At 38.8% G+C, this 22412-nt stretch overlaps 1 protein-coding gene and 1 long non-coding RNA gene across 3 annotated transcripts in view; one reads left to right on the plus strand and one right to left on the minus strand.

The window, feature by feature from the left end:
- Positions 1–18445, minus strand: part of MSRA (methionine sulfoxide reductase A) — a 521222-nt gene extending 502777 nt beyond the window's left edge. For both annotated transcript variants that reach the window (XM_078149656.1, XM_020988881.2), the window contains exon 1: positions 18221–18445. In XM_078149656.1, the coding sequence (XP_078005782.1) occupies positions 18221–18365 (145 nt within the window). In that variant the 5' untranslated portion in view covers positions 18366–18445. The remainder of the gene's footprint in view (positions 1–18220) is intronic.
- Positions 16781–22412, plus strand: part of LOC110210100 (uncharacterized) — a 100652-nt gene continuing 95020 nt past the window's right edge. The window contains exon 1 of the long non-coding RNA XR_013484607.1: positions 16781–16863. This is a non-coding gene — a long non-coding RNA (uncharacterized LOC110210100). The remainder of the gene's footprint in view (positions 16864–22412) is intronic.

Genomic DNA, 22412 nt, shown 5'->3' on the forward strand with positions numbered 1-22412 from the left:
GAAAGCAGCTGAGGGACTGAAACTACATTTTCTTAACTCCTCTAAGTGTTCACAAAGTCAGAATCGGAGTGAGAACCCAGGTTCCCTAATCAATTATCTCTCAAACTATTTATATCAAGCGAATGACAATAACCAATCACCTTAAGAATACAGGGAAGAGACAAGCTGGCAAAAGCACCACCAATAAGCGAGGAATGTGTTCAAAACTGAATTAATCATCAATTTCCCCTTCTGTCCCTCCTTCTAACTTTTCCATTTCTTTTGATGGCACCACCTTGAAGTTATGGACTGCATCACCTCTCGCCTTACTTGAGAACTCACAATAAATCTCCTGCCATTGACTTCCCTGGCTTCCTTCAACTCAGCTAAAGTCCCATCATGTGCAACAAGCCTTTCCCAGTCCTCCTTAACTTTAGTGCATTCCTTCGGAAATCATCTCCAAGTGACCCTGTATATATTATGTTGATAGATAGCTGTGTACATATTGTCTTCCCCATTAGCCTTGCAGCTCTTTAAGAGCAAGAACTGGTTTTTTGCCTTTCTTTGTGTCCCCAGTGCTTAACATAGTGCCTGGTGTGTAACAGATACTTAATAATGCTTGTTCACATTGACTCTCCTCTCCTCTCCTCTCCTCTCCTCTCCTCTCCTCTCCTCTCCTCCACACCTAGAGGCACCTAGGTGTTGCAGTGGATAGAGTATGCTAGGCCTGGAGTCAGAGAGAGTTGAGTTCAACCAGCCTCAAGCACTTAGTAGCTGTTGTGACACTGAGCAATTCATTTAACTTCTGCCTCAGGTTCCTCAAATGTAAAACATAGATAATAACTGCACCTTCTCACAGATTTGTTGTGAGGATCAAATAAGATATTTGTTAAGCACTTAGCTGCTTTACATAGTAGGTGCTTAATAAATCTCTATTCCTCCTGTACCAAAATTTATCTAAAGCCAAAAATCTGATCATATAACTTTCTTACTCAAAAATTTCCCAGTTCTCAAATGCCTATCCAATAAAACAAAAATTCCTTAACCTATCATAATAGGCAAGAAATTTCGTAATTTGACTCTAACTTTTCTTTTCATCCTTATTACTCATCACTCCCCTTCTGCACTCTAAACTTCAGTCAAACTGAACCACTCATTGTTCCCCAATTTCCCTTGTGCCCCCCTTTTCCTGGATATTTGCATAGGCTTCAGCCTGTGCATAGAATAGACATATTCCCCCAACATCTTAGTATCCTAAGCCCTCCCTGCAGCAAGGAAATCCTTTTACTCCTCTCTTATTGATATTTTTTTAAAATCCTTTTACTCTTCCCTAGTTCTCTTCACGTCCCTGATAAATCTCAATGTCTGAGCCAGTATATTAGTTTTAATTAGCAATGGCTATTCAAAACCTTCTCTTCTTTCTTCAAAACTCCCTAAATTTAGGGAGTAGGAAAGCAGGTGATGAATTGAATATTCTGAATTTAAGATGGGTTATTTTCTAAAGGAGATGGTAAGCAGACAATTGGAAATATAGGACTGGATCACCAGAGAGAGATTAGGTTTGGAGATACAGATTTGGGAGTCCTCTGCATGAAAGTTATAAATGAGTGGATAATAGGAATGGAAAAGATTATCTAAAGAGAAATTACAGAGAGATGAAAAAAGGTCCAGTGACAGAAGTTTACTTAAGTTCTCTTTTTTGTCCCTGATTAATCTCAATATCTGGGCCAGCATCCTAGTTTTTCATTCACAACTAGGCTTTCTAGAACGTCTCTCTTCAGATCTCTCAGAATAAAACCTTCCTCTCATCCACTCAGCTAAGTTTCTCTCCAAATTTGAGGACTTTCTCAGGGGGCTCCCTCTTCCCTCCCCTCATATCACTTGTACCTTTGATCCCATTTTCTCCAGCAGATTGCCCACTATAGTTAGCAGGGATGGAAGGATCAAGTTAGAGTTTTTTCAGGATGCAGGGAGATAAGTATGTTTGCAGGAAGTACAGAAGGAGATAGTAGAGAGGGAAAGATGGAAAAATAAGTGATAAAGTGGGGAGGGGGGGCAATCTGCTGGCAGAGATGGACTGAAATGGGATTGCTTATGTAAGTAGAGGTGTTGGCCTTGGTACAGAATAAGGCTACCCCATCAAATGAGAAAGGAGAGAAGGAGGAGAAAGTGACAGAAGACACCTGAGTGATAGGAGACAAGAAAGAAGGGAGAAAAGGTAGTTCCCGGCAAATGGCCGTAATTTTTTTCTGTAAAGTAAGAGGCAAAGTTCTCAGCTGAGAGAGAGAAGAAGTGAGAGCCATGGGAAGTTTGAGGATGGCTGAAAAGATCTGGCAGAGCCACTACTGAGATTGGAATAAGTTGATGATGCAGGTATAGAAGGACTGCCTAACAGCAGTGAGAGCCCATAACATAAATCTGTGGTGAACCCAGTCAGAACAGCTGCATGATTTTCTCTACCTTGATTCAGAAAACACATGGGTAGAAGCCAAGAAAGCAAATGGTGGGAGTGATCTAAAACTGAGGCTTGGCAAGGTGTGATTGGCAAAATGATTAGAGGGCTAAGCAATCATGGGAGAAGGACTGTGTCAAGTTGAGTTGATTCACCAAGGGGTCAAAATGATAAGAAGAGGAGAGAGTGGCTAGTACAGAAGAGAGAGCCTGGTAGAGAACTGAGGGGTCAAGGGACCAGAGGTCATGGTGTGGATGAAAACTAAAGCATTGTAAGAGAAGGCAGATAGAGAGGTGAAAAACCAATAGATTAAGGTCAGATAAGGAACTGTTGAACATTGAGGTGGTACATCTGTGACTGATGGCCAAGATCAAAGATATGACCATCTTTGTGCGGGCTGAGCCAGGGTGAAGGAATAACTTGTGGAAAATGAGTAGGTTGTGGAATTGAGTGGTTAAGGTGTTTGAGAGAGAGTCAATATGTATGTTGAAACCCCTTAGTATGAGGGCAGGAGTTGGAAAGGAGAGAAAAATTGAGAGCCATGTACCAAACTCATTGTGGAAAGAAGGGGAGTGACCCCTAGGGTCAACAGACAACAACTACCAGGATTTTGACTGAGTGGTAGAAATGAATAGCATGAACCTCAAAGGAGAAGAGGTAACTAAGTGATGACATTAGAGAGAAACTGGAAGTAGCATTGGGGAACAAAGAGTATTCCAATTCCCCAGTATATTGATGAGAATGAGTGAAGGTGCAGCCAGAACTGGAAAGAATGGCCAGGGAATCTGTGCCATCAGAAAGAAGTCAGGTTTCAGTAAGAACTAGTAGATGGAAGCATTGGGAGAGGAAAAGACTTAGGATGAAGAGAAGTTTGTTGCCTATGAAACAGAAATTCCACAGAGGACAGTTGAAGAGGTGGATGGTATGTGGTTGAAGCTTTCTGGTGGGAGGGTCAAGGAGGATGGGAATGAGGATCAGGTGGTGGGAGTTGGGGAACGGGGTTTGGGTGATGAACTACATGGCTTCAGAATCACTGGGATATAAAGGATATGGCCAGGTGTGAGAATGTTCATCCTTGAGTGAAGGGTACCACTTCTCTTCCCAATCAGGTTGTTAAATATATAATATACTTTTTTAAAAAGCAAATTGTACCTAATAAAGATGAGGTTTCATGTATAATCCTCTTCTTCTGTTTTACTTTGTATGTGGAAATGTCCATTTTATTTAGTGTTAAATTTAGAATTGTTTTTTAATTTTAAGTCATGAATTAAAAAAAGCACCAGGACTTAAGGCAAAGGTCTTCTCTGGTGCCCCAGGAAATAGACCACAAGTTAAGTGAGAATGAAGTTCCAGGGCTCAGATACTTGATAAGAATAGTAACCTCTTTTCTCCCACCTTTTCTTTACAAAGAACAGCAAAAAAGTTGGAAACAAATAAGAAGAAAATATAAGTAACTGAGTAAAATAGCGATGATTACCCAATTTTCTTATCTTTTTATCCCCTGACAGGTTGATATTTGCTTCCCTTTTTAACAACTCTAAATGAAGTCATTATTTTCAAATTATGCAGATAAATAATAGAACTGCAGATAAATAATAGAACTATTTGAATAGGAAGTCAACTTGATGTGTCCTGATTTTCCCCATGTAGATTATGATATATTACCCTTATTTATGCCTAGAGTATCATTTATTTCCCTCTGAGCACTTCTTCTAAACAAACAGTTTTCATTTATTCATTCATTCAACAAACACTAACCTGTACTTTGTGCAAAGAACCATGGTAAGCAACAGGAGATAAAGATCAAAAAGTAGCTGTCCCTGTCCTCAAGGAGCTTGCAGTCTAGGAGGGCAAATAAGACATGTACAGAACTATCAATGAAACAATATAGAAACACCAAGCTGTTCTACAACTTAGAATACAGCAATACAGAAATAGCAACTGAAATAATATAGAACGCACATCTTTGTATCTCTGCCTATATTTGCTGAATGCTGTTGACTGAATGAAAAGAGGCACGAAGTGCCATCAGAGCATAAGGGATGGGGGGTGATGATGTTGTGCAATAAGCATTTATATAACACCTACTACGTGCCAGGTACTGCACTAAGCATCTTTTAGAAACATTATTTCATGTGATCCTCACAATCTTGCAAGGTAGATGCTATTATTATCCCCATTTTATAGTTGAGGAAACTGAGGCAAGCAGAGGTTACGTGGCTTGTCTAGGGTCACAAAGCTGGTATCTGAGGCCAAATTTGAACTCAGGTCTTCCTAGCTCCAGGCCCAGTGCTTTATCAACTGCATTTTAAAGAAAGATAACCCCAACCCCTAAAGGTTAGTTCAGGGAACCTCAGGGAAAGATGTAGCCTTCTTCTCTCTGGAAAAGTAAGATTGAAGCAACCAGTATTTAATAATTTTTTAGAATACTGTTATAATGGCAAAAGAATCAATGCATGCTAGGACCCTGAGCACAGATGTCAATAAGATTTATGTCACTGACTTTAAAACAACCCAGAGTTACATTATTGGGTGAAATTATTTTCTAGGACAGTAAAGAAGTAGTAAGGAGAAAAAAAACACAAAAATAATATGCTTAAAGACTGAGAACTAAAAGAAGTTGGAATGTGAAGATTAAGAGTTTGCTTTATTTCCCTGTCTCCTTGTCCTTTTCTGTATTTCTTAAACTATTCTAGTAGTGGAACACCACTCCATACAAATAGTCTATATTGAATGAAAACATAACATAAGGATTAAATGCCTATGTAAACTCTATTCTTTTAATTGAAGTTTGGGTTAATTAATATTGCACAGCTCTTACAATACTAGTTCACATTTACACAAAGACAGGGATAAGAACTGTGGTTTCATTGGTACAGGGAGTTCTCAGATGAGCAAACTCCCTCTAACAATACAGGTCAGCACCTTCTCTGCAACTCATGCTCTTAGAAAGTTGTCTAGAGCTCTGGGAAGTTGAGGGATTTGTTGAAGGCCATGCAGTCAATATGTGTCAGAAGCAGGCCTTAAGCCCAGGCCTTTCTGGCCTGAGTGCCAGCTCTCTGTCCATCCACCACGCCTTCTATCCCATGGACACGTGACCTTTTAAAGTTTACTCACGACAGTTGTATTTACTCGCAGCAACCCTAAAGCTTACATGATAGATGAGTATTGATATCGCAGTTTTACAGATGAGTAAACTGAAGTTCAGTGAGGTCAAATCATTTGTCCAGGGTCACCCAGTTAGTAAGCAACAGAATAACGACTCAAACTCAAGTCTTACGAGAATAAGGCTGATGCTTTTTCCACCATATGACGTTCATTGCTAGAGCATCTTACTAGAATAAAGTACAAGATAAAAATAGGAATCAAATCTGACATACCGCCTGGGCTTAAACAAACAGCATCCTTAAAACTGAAATATTACAGAAGTAAGGGAAGGAGTCTCCCTCCCAACTTCAACTGATGTGGTCAGCAGGGCTCAGAAAGTAATCACAAGCACTCTAAAGCAGATGGTAAAGAGTTTTCCCACAACCCCACTACAATATGTGAGTAAGTCTCTACGCTTGTAAAACTCCACAAAGGGCCTTGGCCACTGAAAGAAAACATCTTGTAACTAAGAGAATCAGTCATGCTCCTTGGGCCTTTATGTAAATGGCAGGAGGAGAGAACACTTTTTCCCTTCTCTCCTATCCAAGTCATGGGAGCTATTGCAGCAGTGGGAGAAAATGCATCTATCCAGGAGCAAGAGGCTCATGCACCATGGACAGACGAAAGTAAATAGTCACCCATGGTAGAGGGCAGCTTCAAGGCGCATGACCCCTCACAGCAGAGAGGAATACTACCTATCAAATCAAAAAGAAGCAAACCTTGAGAACCCAACTGAGTGTGCTTCCCACCAGACTGGATCATTCAAAGAAAAGACTCCCAGTACCATGAGTTGTGAGTAACCCTTTGCCAAATGTACAGCATACAGCCATACCCTGCTACCACCCACAGATGCTGGAGGTGTTTGTGGCACAGTATACCACAAGTCTAAAGGGGAATGTTTATATCAACTATTTTTACTATACTACCTTAGAAAAAAGACTTTTCTAAAGGCTAACTAAATCAACTGGCTAATTGTTAATGTTAAGCACACTATTGTGGGTTCATGAGCAGTATATTGTATCAGGAGTGGCCACCAACAGGTTTTACCAATAGAACCTGAGGTAATAGACATCCTCAGGGGACTCCAACCTGTGAGGGAAAGTTCAGGAAACAACCCAGAAGAGGTATTAAAGTTAATGTTACATCATGTTAATTTTTGCAAATGTCAATGTGAAGATCGATCACAGAAGTTTTCTGGCAGCCTCCTAAGAAAAAGGTGTAGCACATTAGAGTGGGATCCCAGAGTCCAAAGTTCTAGTCCCAGCTCTGCTAGCAAGCTATATAACTAAATTTGGGCAAGTTACTTCATGTTTCTGGGTCTCATCTACAAAATCAATGGGCTGGACTAGCTCTACTTTCCTTTCCAGCTCTATGGTGCTAAGATCATTGCAACGAGACTTGTGAGGTTTTATTAATGTACCTCCAATTATATGTTAGTATGATGATGATAATGACTTCAGTGTCTACGGTATATTCTTTGAATATCCTCAAGAATAGTAAATCATTATCCTTAAGAGGGAGATTTCATTTTGCAAAAACAGCCTAAAGTCATTGAAAACCAAGTCTAGTGATTAAGTTGGTTGATCAAGCTAAGAAATATCATTAAAAATAAGATATGCTATAAAGAAATGAAATTTATTTTCCTGAGTATAACATTAATTGGACTTAAAAGACAATTCCCAAAAAGTGGCAAAAATGTTCTAATCAATGGCATCATCACTGCAATTAAGCAGTCTTCCAAAGTGATTACTCTAAAGACAACATTCATTTTAATTACTGGTATATTTGTTTAAAAGTTAGTCTTTTTACTGTCCCAGGCAATACTGTGATAGTCTTATGGATCTAAAGTTTAGGAAGAGGGGAAAAGGATTAATAAGTTTTCATTAAACAACCAGGAGAGACCACTCATGTATCAATCCTTGACATCTTCTACTACCTATATTCTCCCTTACTCACACCATATCTGGAATATTATGTTGGGTAAAATAGCAGATAGAGTGGTAGGTCTAGAATCAGGAAGGCCTGATGTCAGGTATTGCCTCAGAAACATCCTAGCTATATGACCCTAAGCAAGTCACTTAACCTCTGCCTGCCTCTCTTTCCTCATCTGTAAAATAGGAATAATAACAGTAACTATCTGCCAGGGTTGCTGTGAAGATAAAATAAGAAAATTTTTACAAAGCACTTTGAAAACTTTAAAGCCCTACATAAATGTAAGTATTATTATTATGTTCAATTCAGGGTGCCACATTTTAGGAATGACATGAAAGAAAAGCCAGAGAGACAGAGTTTCTGGGTAATTAATAATCACTTTTTAAATTATGGCTAGCAGATAATCAATAAATTGAGGCAAGTGGTTCTCTCAGAAACCAAAGACCTGGAGGTCAGCCGAATATTTAAATACCTTTGGAAAAGTGGTTGTCCCTGACAGATGGAAATCTACTCTGATTGGTTAACAATTAATGAGAGAATTAATATTATAATAAGGTGGGCTTTTTTTCTAATGAGGGTATAGTAAACTTGACTCCAATCATGTCAACACTTTTACACAAAGAGATTCATCCCCACCAAGATGATTCTGCCTCCAGAAAGGAGGCAAAAGGATTTATTCTCTACCCAGTCCTACCAGAGTAGAACAATGGGCCAGAATCCAGCTAGATTAGATTCTCTTTACCCTTTAACTAGAAATAAACTCTCCCAGTTGGGTAAGGTCCAGCTCAAGATTGAGGAAAATATCCCATTGTTAGCCCTATCCTTCACAAGGACTGGGCTTTGAATGAGGAAATAGAAAGCAAAAAAACTCTGGATCTCTCCCCATATTAATAAGTGGTTATTAATAATCATTTCTCTCAGGAAGGACACTGGTAGGGTGGACAGTATTCAAAGAAGAGCCACCAGGATGGGCCTGGAGAAGGTCCTGGAGATCATGACATAGGAGGATGAGTTAAAAGAATCGAAGATAATTAATTTGCAGAAAAGACTCAGGGGTACACATGACAGCTGTCCTTAAGTATTTGGAAGGCTGTCTCAAAGAAAACACATGTTCTACTTAGCTGCACGAAGGAAGAACTAAGAGCAATGGATTGAAATGGCAAAAACATATATTTACTCTCAATAGAAGGAAAAACTTCCTAGCAATAAACTAAACAGAAGTAGAGTGGACTGGCTGCCTCTGGTCCCGCCTTATTTGCAGTCGTCAAGTGAAGGCAAGATGGACCACTTTTCAGATATCTTGAAGTGGGGTTTCTCTTTCAGATCCATGTTGGCCTCAATGGCCACTAAGGTCCTTTCCAACTCTGAAGTTCTGTCCTCCTTATGCTATAAAAAATTTTCTTTGGCAGCAATATGTTCCATTAGCCAATTAAATTTCTTGAAATAGCAGGAACAACAAATACTGCTGAAGACAGTAATAGGCACAAGCATCTAAAGTTCTATTCTCTCTGTGGGTATGGCAATTTTCAATGAAACCAGCCTCTTTCCACTCATGCTCATCATCAATTTCACAGAAGTGGTGGGAGTGGGAATATAAATGGTATGTTCATTTAAGACTGCTATACTAATAAAAACTTAAATTTATACTACACTTTAAGTCAAATGGGTTAAACTCTCAGAGATTACCTTCCCCATTTTTAAAGTGGGGAAAATAATATTTACACTATAAATCTTACAGTTTTGTTAAGAGGAAAACACCTGCCTAGGAAGTGTGTGAAGTGAGATTTGGAACCAGGTGACTCTAGGACTAATACTCTTCACACCACACCGCCTTTCGATTTGCTATTAACTTGTTGAACTCTTTGATTTTCTTCTAAGTTATTAAATATGTCTCTAGGTTTTTCGCCCACAAAAACATCCATTGAACATATTTTAGCTTTTAACACATTAGACATGTGTGACCTAATGGTTGAGCTCCTAGCAGCTATTACTGTTTTTCACAAATTTAAAAAAAAAACAAACTCTACATATCCAAGCACACAAATATGTTCACCCATTCATTCAACAAACATTTAGTAGAATGCACTGTGTGAAGCATGGAAAAAAGGTAAAAATAAACACTAATTGACTGATGACCCCTGATATCAAGAAGCTTATAGTCCAGTAAGTACAACAAGATATATACATGAATGAATTACAAATTACTTTTAATTGGAATCAACTTTATTATTTTGTAAATGTGTTGTTTTGTTTTTGTAAATTACAAATTATAATGTAATGTAATATAATATAATGTAATATAATATAACATAATGTAATATAATATATGAAGGTTGAACTCAATGACCTCTCACGGCCCTTTCAACTCTAAATCTATACTATTACCTGAACCCTACAAAATAACCAGTATATGCCTAAAAGAATTAAAAAATGTTAAGTTTAGATTAAGGAAAGATCATTTTTATCTTCATGACAATATCTGATACTTCTGTGGAAAGCATTTTCTTCACAAAAATTCTATAAGTTAAAGTAGAAGCAGTATAATCATTATCCCTCTCTTAAGAAGGCTTGTCAAAGGTCCTATAACTAACTACCAAATAGCAGAGGCAAAATTCCAATCCAGGGCTACTTCATTCCAAGCCTAATGTTATTTCCACTGTACCACCCTCTGCCTTGCTATAAAAAGAAGTTGGTATTTGAGCTGACTCTTGAAATATTGGAAGGAGATGGGGGTGGAGGAGTACAATGAGAGGAAGATATACTTTCAGACTGGTTGAAAACTGGAAGGTATAAGAAGGCTCCACTTTTAAAAGGCATGATGAAACACAAAACGTATGGAGGTCAACTGGATATTTTATGGACATTTGGATCTTGTGCTTAGATCTAGCAATGCTTTAGACTTTAAAAGAAAGCCAACACAAAAGTTAACTATAATTTTTTTTAAATTGTAAGCAGATAATATGATCAAAGAACAATGGATAACTGAGTGTTTAGTGTTATAATCAAATACAACTTACAACAAAGTTAGCCTGACACACTGAATGACAGGCAGAATTATTATGTTAGAAGAAAACCAAAACAAATGGCAAAAAAAAAATTTCTACTAGTCACTGTACTGAGAATTACTTTTATACCAACAAGCTTTGTAATTTTTCTCTTCTCGAAATTTTATTTGTTTAGTATCTATAATCAGAATTAATATTAAAAATATACTCTAATACTATGTGTAGTTTAAGTCTTATTACTCTCACCATAACACTGTCAATAACCTTTGGCCCATCAAGGTTGGGCCAAATGTACCTAATAATTAACACATCAGATAAAAAAAATAAAATTCTTAGCTTCTGACAGACTGAGTTCCCCGTACCTTTGCTTCTCTTCCCACCTAACATCTAAGGCTTCCTGTGATCCTTCCCCTCTCACTAGAGGGAACCTATTCCTCCACCAGCAACCTAGCACAGCTAGCTCAGGATCTTCCAAAACTTCACTTGACACTTAAGAGTAAGACTTTGTATATGTATGTGTGTGTGTGTGTGTGTGTGTGTGTGTGTATGTGAATGCACGTATATATACACACACACATACACACATATTCATTGAAATTCACTCAGAATTAATCATGAATGACTGGTATTGACAGGAAAATTAACTCTAATATTGTTATACATCAAATGTAATATTCTCTCCTCTGTCAAAAGGCCACCCTGACAGTGAGAAAAATCCCTGTTCCTCTGAACAATCCTAGCAATATCCTTGCATTCCTACTCTTGAGGCTCAATTGGGAGGGCAGGAGAGTGCATGGTGGGGAGGGGGCTTCCAGCCTGGAATCTTTTTATCCTTTGAACAGAACTAGCTTAGGTCAGCCACAGCTACCAAATGTCCTTGCCTCTTTCCTTAAGATTTATGGGAAGTTAAATCATGAAGGGTAAAACAGCCAGACTGAAGTGTGCTTTCTTGCTCAGATTGCCAACGTTGGCTGGGGCCTCATGACCAGGCCTTGCTCCTCACAGGCCTTTCTTCCTCTTAAAAGCATAAAGACCTTTCCATAAGTCCTCCTGGTGGATATCCATCTACGCAGATATATGTGTAACCCAAGCTCGAGACCTGCTTTTTCTTGATTAACAACACCTTTTTTCTCCACTAACGGGTTTGATCTTATTTCAGACTAACAGCATCAAAGCCCAGTTGTGTATCCATCAGAATTTTCCCCATGTCTAATCATATTTACCTTTTCTGCTCATAAAGAAAAAGTAAATATGCTCGTGAGAGAATTATTATTTCTCTCTCATATTAATAGCCAATTATTAAAACTGGGGAGACCCCAGCTTTTTTTCCCTGTCCTGTTTCCTTGTTCAATCTCTCAAAGACAGGGCTGACAGAAGATAGGATTAACATTCACCTCATTCTGAGTATTGCTACTTTACCCAACTAGATCAGACTTCTAATCTAAGGTGAAACTACTTTCTGCTCAGGCTTGGGTAGGGAATAAATTCTTTGAACAAATTGGCCAAGGCTAGGGATAACTTAAGAAGTAAATTACCTGGGGCAGCTACATCACACAGTGGATAGAAGACTGGCCCTGGAGTCAGGAGGACTTGAGTTCAAATTCAGCCTCAGACACTTGACACTTAACTGACCCTGGGCAAGTCATTTAACCCAATTGCCTAGCAAAAAACAAACCAAAAAAAAAAAAGGAAGTAAATGACCTAATCAAAGTTCAGGTCCAGCCCCTCATTGTAATATTCATTTTCTCATTAATTGTTAGCCAGTCAGAACTGATTGACACCTTCAGAATGCCCTTCTTCCAATGGACACATATAAACCGTGATTGTCTCTGGTCTAAGAAAGAGAAAGTCAAATGATCTCCTCTTGTTAAAATGCTGGCATTATTAATAAAATGATTAAATTACCCAGAAATTATGTCTCTCAAACCTTTTTAAATGCCACAGTCCCAGGTATTTTATGTTGAGGAAGCAGGGCAGTGGAAAGAGTGACGGACCTGAAGTTGGAAAGGCCTAGATTCAAATCCTACCTGAGATACTTAGGAGCCACAGGACTAAACAAATTAAACCCTGAAATACTTCCCTCATCCTCAAAATGGGTATAATACTAGTATCTACCTCACAGGGTTATTCTGAGAAACAAATGACAAAATGTATCTAAAGTGCCATATAAACGTGAGCTATTATGATTAGTATGCAGCCTGAAGGCTTGCAGTTTAAATAATCCAATGCATGATACCAGCTATTAAAAGAATGAGATGTATATCACTGGTGGCTACACCTTTCAGCAGCGAATGCTACTAGCTAATCATTTCTCTTTGCAGGGTGGATGGAGGATGTGCCATATCAATTTATCTCAGGACTACCACAGAATTGAGTTGAGGGTCCATCCAATTCTTCACCCTGTTTGTATTTTTCCTAGGCTTAGTTAAACCTTAAATTCCTTGAAGTAAGAAAATATATTTAATCTAGTTTTCCTTTGTCCTTCAGAAGACACCACACTGAAGGAGTCTGCATACTAATTGGAGACACAGCATATAAACATGTGCCAAGTAAAATAACAGGTTTGTTGGTTTGTTCCTTTTGGTATTCACTGGTGTAGGTAGGGGATGCCTGGTGAGGAATTCCTTTCCCCCAGTGCAGATAAGCAACTGTTCCATAATCTATAATCTTAAAGAGGTGCTAGAAAAAATAACAGAAAAATATTTAAATAACAGTTCAAGACAACAATAGAAAAGATGCCCAAGGCAATAAACAATCATTTGGCAAACCAGTCACAAAAATAATCGCTGGAGTTCAGAGGAAGGAGTTATCACCTCTGGCTAGGGAAGTGAGTAAGGCACTCATGAAATGTTCAAACAGAAAGCAGGATATAAGGTGGGTTCTGAAGCACTGTGTAAATGATTGGTTTGTGTACGTGGAAAAGATGGAAGAGGGCGTTCCATGAGGGTGAAAGCAGAAGGAGCAAAAATGAAGAGATTAAATAGTGTAAGATGTGTTCAAGAGACAGTGATAAAATAGAGTAAAGGGTCCTTGTTGTGAAGAATAAGAAATGAGGCAGGAAAGGCAGGATGGGGCACACGTGGAGGGGGCCTAGAACACTAAGGTAAAATCTAGTCTTTACCTTGCAGGCAATAAGGAATCACTAAAGGTGGTTTTGGCTTTTTTTTTTTAACCTTAATATTCACATGACTAAAGGAGTGTTTTAGGAAGATAACAAAATTAAGAGAGTGACATGATCAAAGACAGGAATGAAGAGGCAGCATTGATAACAACTATGCTTCATGGAAACTAGAAATTAATCAGAAAGAGAAATAGTCCTATGTGGAAAACTATTTCGTGTGTGTGTGTGTGTGTTGTGTGTGTGTGTGTGTGTGGTGTGTGTGTGTGTGTGTGTGTATCAGTCAAAATAAAAGAAACGTCAACAATATCCTTCATGTAAATGTGAACGAAATTTGTCTCCAAAGATATCCTACCTATACTAATGATACCACTGCAAAAATATTTATGAAATGTAAAATGACTCAGATTAACTTATTCCAATTCCCTCCTCTAAAATTAGATTTCAAAATCATGTCAAAATGTAGATTTTGATTACAAAAGCAATTTGGGAAAAAAATGTACATGACAAAAAAAAACAAGAAAGTAAGATGAAACATATTTGAAATAGCTAAGAGAAAGAATGATATGATAAAGAATGGGAAAATGGACAACTTGCTAGAACAATAAAAAAAGAATAATGTTTAAAGTTGAACAATATTTTGCATACAATAGGTATTAAATATTTCTTAAAGGTTGAACATTGTCAACTTGGATGAACTTAGCAAAAGAAATCAATCAAAATGCTTTTATTAAGTGTCTATGATATACCAGGCACTGTTTAGGCAACAAGACTACCAAATACAAAGACAATAGTCTTTCCTCAAAGACAGCTCACGTTCTCTTCAGTAGATATATACATATCCACCGTACATATATATATACATATATATATGTATATACATATACAAATACATATACTGATCATTAAAAATATATATATAAAGAGAATAACTATACATACAAAGCAGTTAAGTTCAGAAAAGGAAGAACAGGAGGGGAAAAGGAAGAAAAAAGACTAGAATTAGAGTAAAAGTAGTGTAAGAATATAAAGGCAAGAAAGTGGGTATTGAAAGGGAGCCAAGAAAAAATGCAAAGTAGCATTGATTGATATCACCAGAATATAAGTCCCTGATCAACTGAATGGTAATGTTTCCCAAATACAAAGAAAAAGCCACATAAAAGAGTCAATGTAGAGAATTTCCATTAGCTGTAAGTTTATTTGAGAAAAAATCTACGATAAATGAGGTGGTTTTTTTAATGAAAAATAAACTCTAGGTGTTTTGAGAATGCTACAGGCCATTACCTTAAGCTTTTTTAACCCCTTCATTCACCTGAATGAGTATGAATCCTCCTCTTCCTCTATCTCAAAGGGTTAAAGCACCTCTACATAACCAAGAATGGGAACAGGGTTAAACTGCCTTCACAAAGGAAATCAAGTGAATCATTATAATAGCAGAACAGTAAGGAAAGAAAAGTGGAATCGACCAAAAGTTCAAATATTCATGCTAGGGCCAACAGATGTCCAAAGACTTTCACATAGAGCAATTCAATCCATTCCTAGCAATATGCAGTTACTTTCCACGGACATTGTCAGATCTGGCCCATTATAAATTGCCTGAAGAGAAATGGGAGATCAATACTAAATTAGTGTGAAAGTTTGGGTTTCTTACCTAGAGGGGCTGGAGAACAGGACTTTGTTACTGTCAGTGGTTTATTGAATGGCAGAAGTTTTCTTTCAATCAATAAACCCATAAGCATATATTACATGTCTATATGCCAGGCTCATGACTGAAAAAAGTATGAGGCTAAAACTGAGGCTACCATTAGTGTCATAAAAACTATAAGGTATTTATACATCATGACTTAATAGACAAAACAAATTAAATGAATAATTCTTGTCAATCCTACCAGTTGAGCATTATTCTATGCCAGACACTATGCCAGGCTCTAGAGAAAGGTAAAGCAGTCCCTGCTACGGAGGAGCTCACATTCTAAAGAACAGACAATATTTTTCTATATAAATATCTATGTATATATACATACATATACCACACACATATATATACACAGAGATATACATACTATATATGTATATAGAAAACACATGGAAGATATTGTGTGCCTGTGCACACCCACATGGAGTATCTAACGTAGAGGTACAGGTTGTAGGTGACATAGTTAGACATCTCTGGACATGGCCAATTCCTATTCTAAACTATTGTTTCTACCTTGAAAGAAGCAGAAAGACCTTGTTAGGGCACTTATTCCTTCCCTCAGCTATGTCCAAGAAGGGTATCAGTCCAGAATTATAACTATCTCTTCCTCCTCCCAGATATTGCTGGTTCTGGAGTATGATTTTTTGGGGTTCAGAAGAAAAGCTATTTCCCCAGTTGCTCTTAAGAGGAAGGGTAGCCTTTTAACTCATACTTACCAGTTTAACTCTTTTCTACCAAACAATGATTACACAAAAGACCCTCACAAATAATGAGCAGCAAGTACACTCGTTCATCTAAGCCAGGAATGCACAACATGCAGCATGCCAAAGGATTTTGGGCAGCCCTTGAAAAATGTAGAGGATGTAAAAGAAGGTAAAGATGCAAGGAATGCTCTGCCCCTGCCCTCTTAACCAGCCTTACACTAGTCACTGTTGTGCCCATTATGTAATTTGGCAGGTGAGCTGCCACTGCACACTCTCTCCTGTTTGTCACATGACACTTGGCAAACAACCATCATCAGTCTGTCTCTAGATAATTTTAAGTAGAAAGTGAGCTGCTAAAAACCTATATTCCCCGGAAGAAGTTTAGCCTATTTTAATTTTGGCCCCTACTTATTGCTAAGTCGTACAAGTCTGATCTAAGCAAACAGCAAACAGAAACCAGAGTTCTACATATTAGAATATACCAAAAAATACACAAAATGAATGAACTCTTTAGCTGAGAGTGAGATGAGATCTCAGCTTCAGATCAAAGACAGGACCCAATATGACCGAAAAGAAAGTCTTCAAAGTCTAGTGAGGCAAAGTGGAAAACATGGACATGCCATTCCCAAAGTCCTTCCAAGTGTATCTTTTCTCAAAGAATCTCGCAAAGTTCTACCCTTTACACAGGAATAAGGCATTGTCTCAGCATTCTTTCACCAATTATGTGTCATTTCTCCCAAGCTTGACAGGAAGCCCAGTTACTTATACAAAACAGAAACACAGGAATAGACAATCCAAGGCTGAGAGCATTGTGGAAGCCAATAGCTAAGGTAAGCACCAGAGCAAAAGGTAACCAACACGTGTGCTAGAGTTTATTAGGGATTTTTTTTAATAGAGAGGAATGTTTGCAGTCAATTTTTCTGAGTAATAAATGAATAATATTTCCTACAGGCTTCACAACACTTCTACATTACCACCCTGACTATTCCAAAACAAATCAGAATTTTCATATGAAATCAAGACAAGTTAGCAAACAGTAATTCCAAGATTAGAGATTCAGGTAGCCTATTCCATCCTCAAAAATTTTAATGTAAGGCATTATGATACATTTTGGGGGAGAAAGTAATTTGCTTTAATATATGGCTATACCCTAGGATTCATGCCTCAAAAGCATGTGTAATCCCAGGGTACTTAACACAGTTGAAAACATATTTGTATGCAATAGAGAAACAATAAATGTGAAACACACACAAATCAGTCTGAAAGTGAGAAGTCCTAGATATTCTTTAATTAGGTCAGTGTTGAAGTTTTGGCTTGCTTGTATGTACTTTTGGGACTTTTTTATACTTTAAAGTAAATGGTTAGAGGATTGAGAAGTGTTTTTTCTTCATGGTGGGGAACTTCGGGTTGAGTGAGGTATGACTATTTTCAACACCAGCGCTAGGCTGGTAAATCCACCATAGATATGTCACAGATATAAGCATGCTCGGCTTTTAGCAATGCACTTGACAAAAGTCTTTGCACCCTATGATTATAGCCAAAATAAAGAGATGTGGTTGGATTATGAATGAACATGACGGAGCTCACAATCTAATAGGGGAGACAACAAATAGCTAAATATATACAGGATAAAAAGGAGATAATTAACAGAGGGAAAGCACTGAAACTGAGGAGTTAGGGAGGGCTTCCAGTAGAAGGTAAGATTTTAGCTGCGGCTTAAAGAAGGCCAGGAGACGGAAGATTAGGAGGGACAGTATTCCAGGAATGGGGGACAGAGACAATAGTTGCAAAGAGCTTTGCAAACCTTAAAGTGATAAAAATGCTACTATTAGTTATTATTATTATTATTATTATTATTATTATTATTATTATTATTACATGCCTGAAATGCTTTAGGCTCCTAGGAGAAAAAGAAATATGAGGAAATGACCGACAAGAAGAAAGCCGCTGAACTACCACCAGGCCTTTAGCACAAAGGGTAGCCCCCCCACCTATACTTTGTTTCATTTCCACATTCTTCCCCGCCCCCATTGCCTGTTGTAGTTCCCTTCTGCGCCTGCGCCGTACTCCACGTTACGTGCCCGGGATGTAGCCCAGCGCCGCTTTTTCCTCCAGGAGTGGATTAGCGGGAGGGAGGGCAGCAGCGGGCGTGCGCGGCAGTACGCGCGTCACACTCCTAGTCCCTACCTGCTACTTTGAGCGGCTCTCTGCGGCCGGGTAAGGCGTCCTCGCGCCTGATGACTTTTGAGACTGAGTCTCCCATCATACCAGTAGTCAAGCGAGGCCAGAAACCGTGGAGCAGTCTCCCAGAGTTTGCGATCCGAGACAGCATAGACAGGGTCGGGGTCGAGGGTCGAGAGTCGAGAGTCGAGGGGTGGGCGGGGCGAGCGGGCCGGGCGGGGCTGGCGAAGGGGCGGGGTGCAGCCCCGGGCAGGCGCGAGACTGTGCGCGTGCAACTCGGGCTGGCTGCTCTGCAAAGTCTGAGCGAGGGGAGGGAGTTCTTTTGCCTTAAAGAGGAGTTGTGTAAACTATTTCACCAGGGTGGCTTGCTGGATCTTCTGAGGGGAGGAGCTGATGCTGCATCCAGGGTTTTTTCTTTGGGTTGGGCTTTGTGGACGTGTTTAGGATTCCTGTGCCTTAAGCTATTTAAGGACAGAGGTCACAGGCAGTGAACATTTGTGCTGAACAGTTGACCTCATCTGGCTTGCCCTAAAAAAGACTAGCTGTCAGAGAACCTGGGTTCAAATTCTGTCAGATTAGCTCACTGATGAGAAAATTACGCTTTCTCCATTTCCCAGAGGAAAATGAGATTCTTCCCACCTCCCATCCCCCCACCCCCACCCAGCTGTGAAAATCTGAATTCTTTGGTGCACGGTCAACTATAAAGAAAAAGGAGAGAAAGTGAAGTACAAAGAATGCTACTTTTGGAATCAGAGAACCTGAGTTTGAATCCCACTCTGACATTTATTGTCTCTGGGACCATGAGTAACTCACTTAACTTCTCTGGCCGCAGTTTTTTAATTTGTAATACGAGGCGCTTGGGACTAATGACATCTAAGGCCCCTTGCAGTTCTATGTGATTTTTTTCTAAACCTTTCACCGATATCCATCTGTGACTTCTGGCAAATCACCCTTTCTGGAGCACAATTACCCCATCTGTAAAATAAGGCTGATATTGCTTAACACCACCTATCACGCAGAATTGTGGGAAAAGTAAGACTCAAGTTGCTGAAGAAACAGGAACCATTGTTTTACCCAATACCTTCCCTGTAACACTGGTGCTAACGTTTATTGTGTGCCAGGCATTGTACTAGTTGGTAGTAGAATACATAGAAGAAAATGTACAAGTCTTTGACCTCTTGGAGTTAATATTTGTTAGAGACAACTTGGAATTGACCAGCAATTGATTAATAATGATGACTTTTATGGAGTGATTTAAAGTTTGCAAAGCACTTTAAATACACACACTTATTTAAGCTCTACACTGTGGAAGCGCTAAAATCCTTTTATTTCAGCTAAAAATATTAAGAAATAATGCTTTCCACAGCCTAAAACCCTTTCCTGACTTTTGGAAGAGGGGTTAGGTCAAAAACAAAAGGCCTTTCTTAAGGAAATAGTTAAGGGTAAGAACCAAACTTTGTGCAACAGAGTACCACTTTTTTTGTTAGGCTTATGGCCTTCTCCCTGGTTATATGACCTGTGCCCTATCTAAGGGAAGAGCCCTTTTTTTCCCCCATTCAGAAAGGATTATAATCTTTTTAATCATTGTAATCTGTAAAGTGAGTAGTCAGTTAAAAAACAGAGTAGTTCAAGATCATGACTGTAGTTCTGGAATGTTATACCAAAACATTTTCCTTGTTCCCCCAGATCCCTATAAATGTTACCTCAAATTGTCTTGGATATCTTGGAAATGTCTGAGGGCATGATTGGTGGACTGTACCAATTCAGATGTGTTTTTAAGCTAGAAAATGCTTGTTTTTAGAATGTTAATAAAAGTGCTTCTGGCAGACTTGCCTAAAATGCATAGCAAAGCATTAACATATTTTCTTTGACAACAGCCCCATGAGGTAGGTATTATCCCCATTTTACAGACGAGGAAGTGGGCCCAAGAGTAACTGGCTTACCTAGAGTCAGGACCTAGATTCCTGTCTTCCTGAATCCAAGCCCAGCACTCTAACCACTCTGTATCCCCTTGTGTACTCAGAATTGCCATTAAGATTTTAGGAATCCTTCTTTAGGAGCATTAAAATTTACCCTTACCAATTAATCATAAGCTAATGGCTTAACAATTACCTAAAGTGAAAACAGAGCAACTATCCAGTGACTTGGAACCACTGCATCTCTGCCTTTTAACTGTGGCAAAAGGTAGAGACACACTAACTTTGCACCAGGAAGGCACTTTATAAATTAGTTATTAGCAGGAAAGTAACAGCAGAGTTCATCAGAGTAATCCAGGCATACTTAATAGCATTTCATAGTGATATTAGAACATTTTTTTAATTTCTCAAATGGAACTTCATTTTGTTATTACAAATAAACACAGTCCTCTGGTCTTTGTCTCACTTGCTAATAAGACTTCTATAAGATGGAGCCGAATAAATAACTTAGAGGTCCCAGAAGTAAGTTTTTGGCTTAATACAAATGTTTTTTCAAAATGAGTGGCTAATCTCTCAGATCAATGGGAGGCACATCTTCTCCATTAATACTCATTGTCAAAGAGAAAGTAGATGGTCTTGGACTAGATTGTGTCGCAGGGGGATTGCTACCTCTTGTGTTTTAATGTAGTGTCTAACTTGACAGATGTGCAGTAGAATAACCCCACAAGTATTCTAGAGGAAATAATTAGTTTAGCAAGAAATAGTAAAGTTGACTGACTTTTGTTTTTTCACTACTGTTGTTGTTCCTGACCAATGAGAATCTCAGAGTTTAGTAGTATTTTTCCCCACTTCCTAATTACAGGGTCAGTTCCAAAGCCCTAGTTCCAATCCTCCCTCCATGTCCCTCATCCTCTTGTTCCCCCTCCTCTCTACCTTGAAAGCAGCCTGCCTGGTTCTTAAAGACCTCAGAAGGCCAAATCTCCATTAGGCAAGTGAAGCATTGGGGCAATTATCCTGACAAGCAAGTTTTTAAAACCTTTTATTTTATTAGTTTTTGATGGATTTTTGGTCAGCTGAGTTTCTTGATTTGTTTTTCCTATTTTTTTTGATTTATATGAAGTTAAAGAAATGTATTTTAATTAGGAAAATTTAGCTCTGATTCTATAAAAGAAATGATAGCATAAGTTATATGGCTTGAATACTGATTAAGGACCTATAAATTATACATTCTAACAAGCTTTACAGTTTTTAACAATAGGAGTAATCATGTCTCAGAATTGACTGTATGAGACAATAGTAGAAGTAATAATATCTCTGAACTGACCCCATGAGGCAGATCACTGCATATCTCAGCGAGGGTTTGATTTCTTCTCTTCCTCCTTCTCACTCCTATTGTCTGTATTTGGTGGGTATCTTAAAGATCATCTAGTGAAGCCCAGTTTTTAAAGATAAGAAAACTGAGTCCCAGAGAAGGGAAGTATCCCAAGGTCATACAGGTTTTCAGTCAATAGAAGAATTCATACTCAGATCTTCTTTACCCTTCAGACCTTGTCATTGTGATTTCTTTTTAGTTTTGGGTGAGCAGGTGATGGACAACTCTAATACTCAGTTACCTATGGCCAGCCATAGTCTCTCTCCTGAGGTCTACTCAAGCATCTCCAACTGCCTGTTAGATACATCAGACTGGATGTCTTGAGGGTCTCTAAAACTCAGCATGTACACAACTAAACTCAATGTTTTCCCCCAAAATTACCGTCTTCCAAATTTCCCTGTTTCTCTTGAGAGCCTTATCCTAGTGTTAGCCTTGACCCTTCGCCCTCCTTCCCCCCACATATCCAGTGAGTACTGTCCCCACAGTGTCCCTTGAATCTATCTCCCTTTGTCACCCTTGTCTGGATTATTACAATAGCCTCCTAATTGGCCTCCCTACCTTGAGTCTCTCCCCTTCCTAATGCATCCAACACACTTGCCAAATCTATTTTCATAAAGTCCTGACCAGGTCACTACCGGTGACTCCCTCTCAACTCCAGGAACAAATATAAAATTCTCTATTTGGCTTTTAAATTGACTTGCAGCCTGGCCCCTTCCTACCTTTCCAGAGCTCTTTTACTTTATATCCCTCTACACACTCTGATCTGGTGGCACTGGCTTTTCCAGCTCTGCCTTTTTACTGACCTACATGCCTAGAGCACTTTCCGTCCTCACCTCTGCCTTCTAGCTTCCTTCAAAGCTTAGTTCAAGTTTCAAAACTTAACTGGAAAAGGCATTTGCTCATTCTCTTC

The sequence above is a fragment of the Phascolarctos cinereus genome, unplaced genomic scaffold (genome assembly GCF_003287225.1).
Source record: "Phascolarctos cinereus isolate Bilbo 61053 unplaced genomic scaffold, phaCin_HiC Scaffold_2;HRSCAF=192, whole genome shotgun sequence".
Classification (NCBI taxonomy): Eukaryota; Metazoa; Chordata; class Mammalia; order Diprotodontia; family Phascolarctidae; genus Phascolarctos; species Phascolarctos cinereus.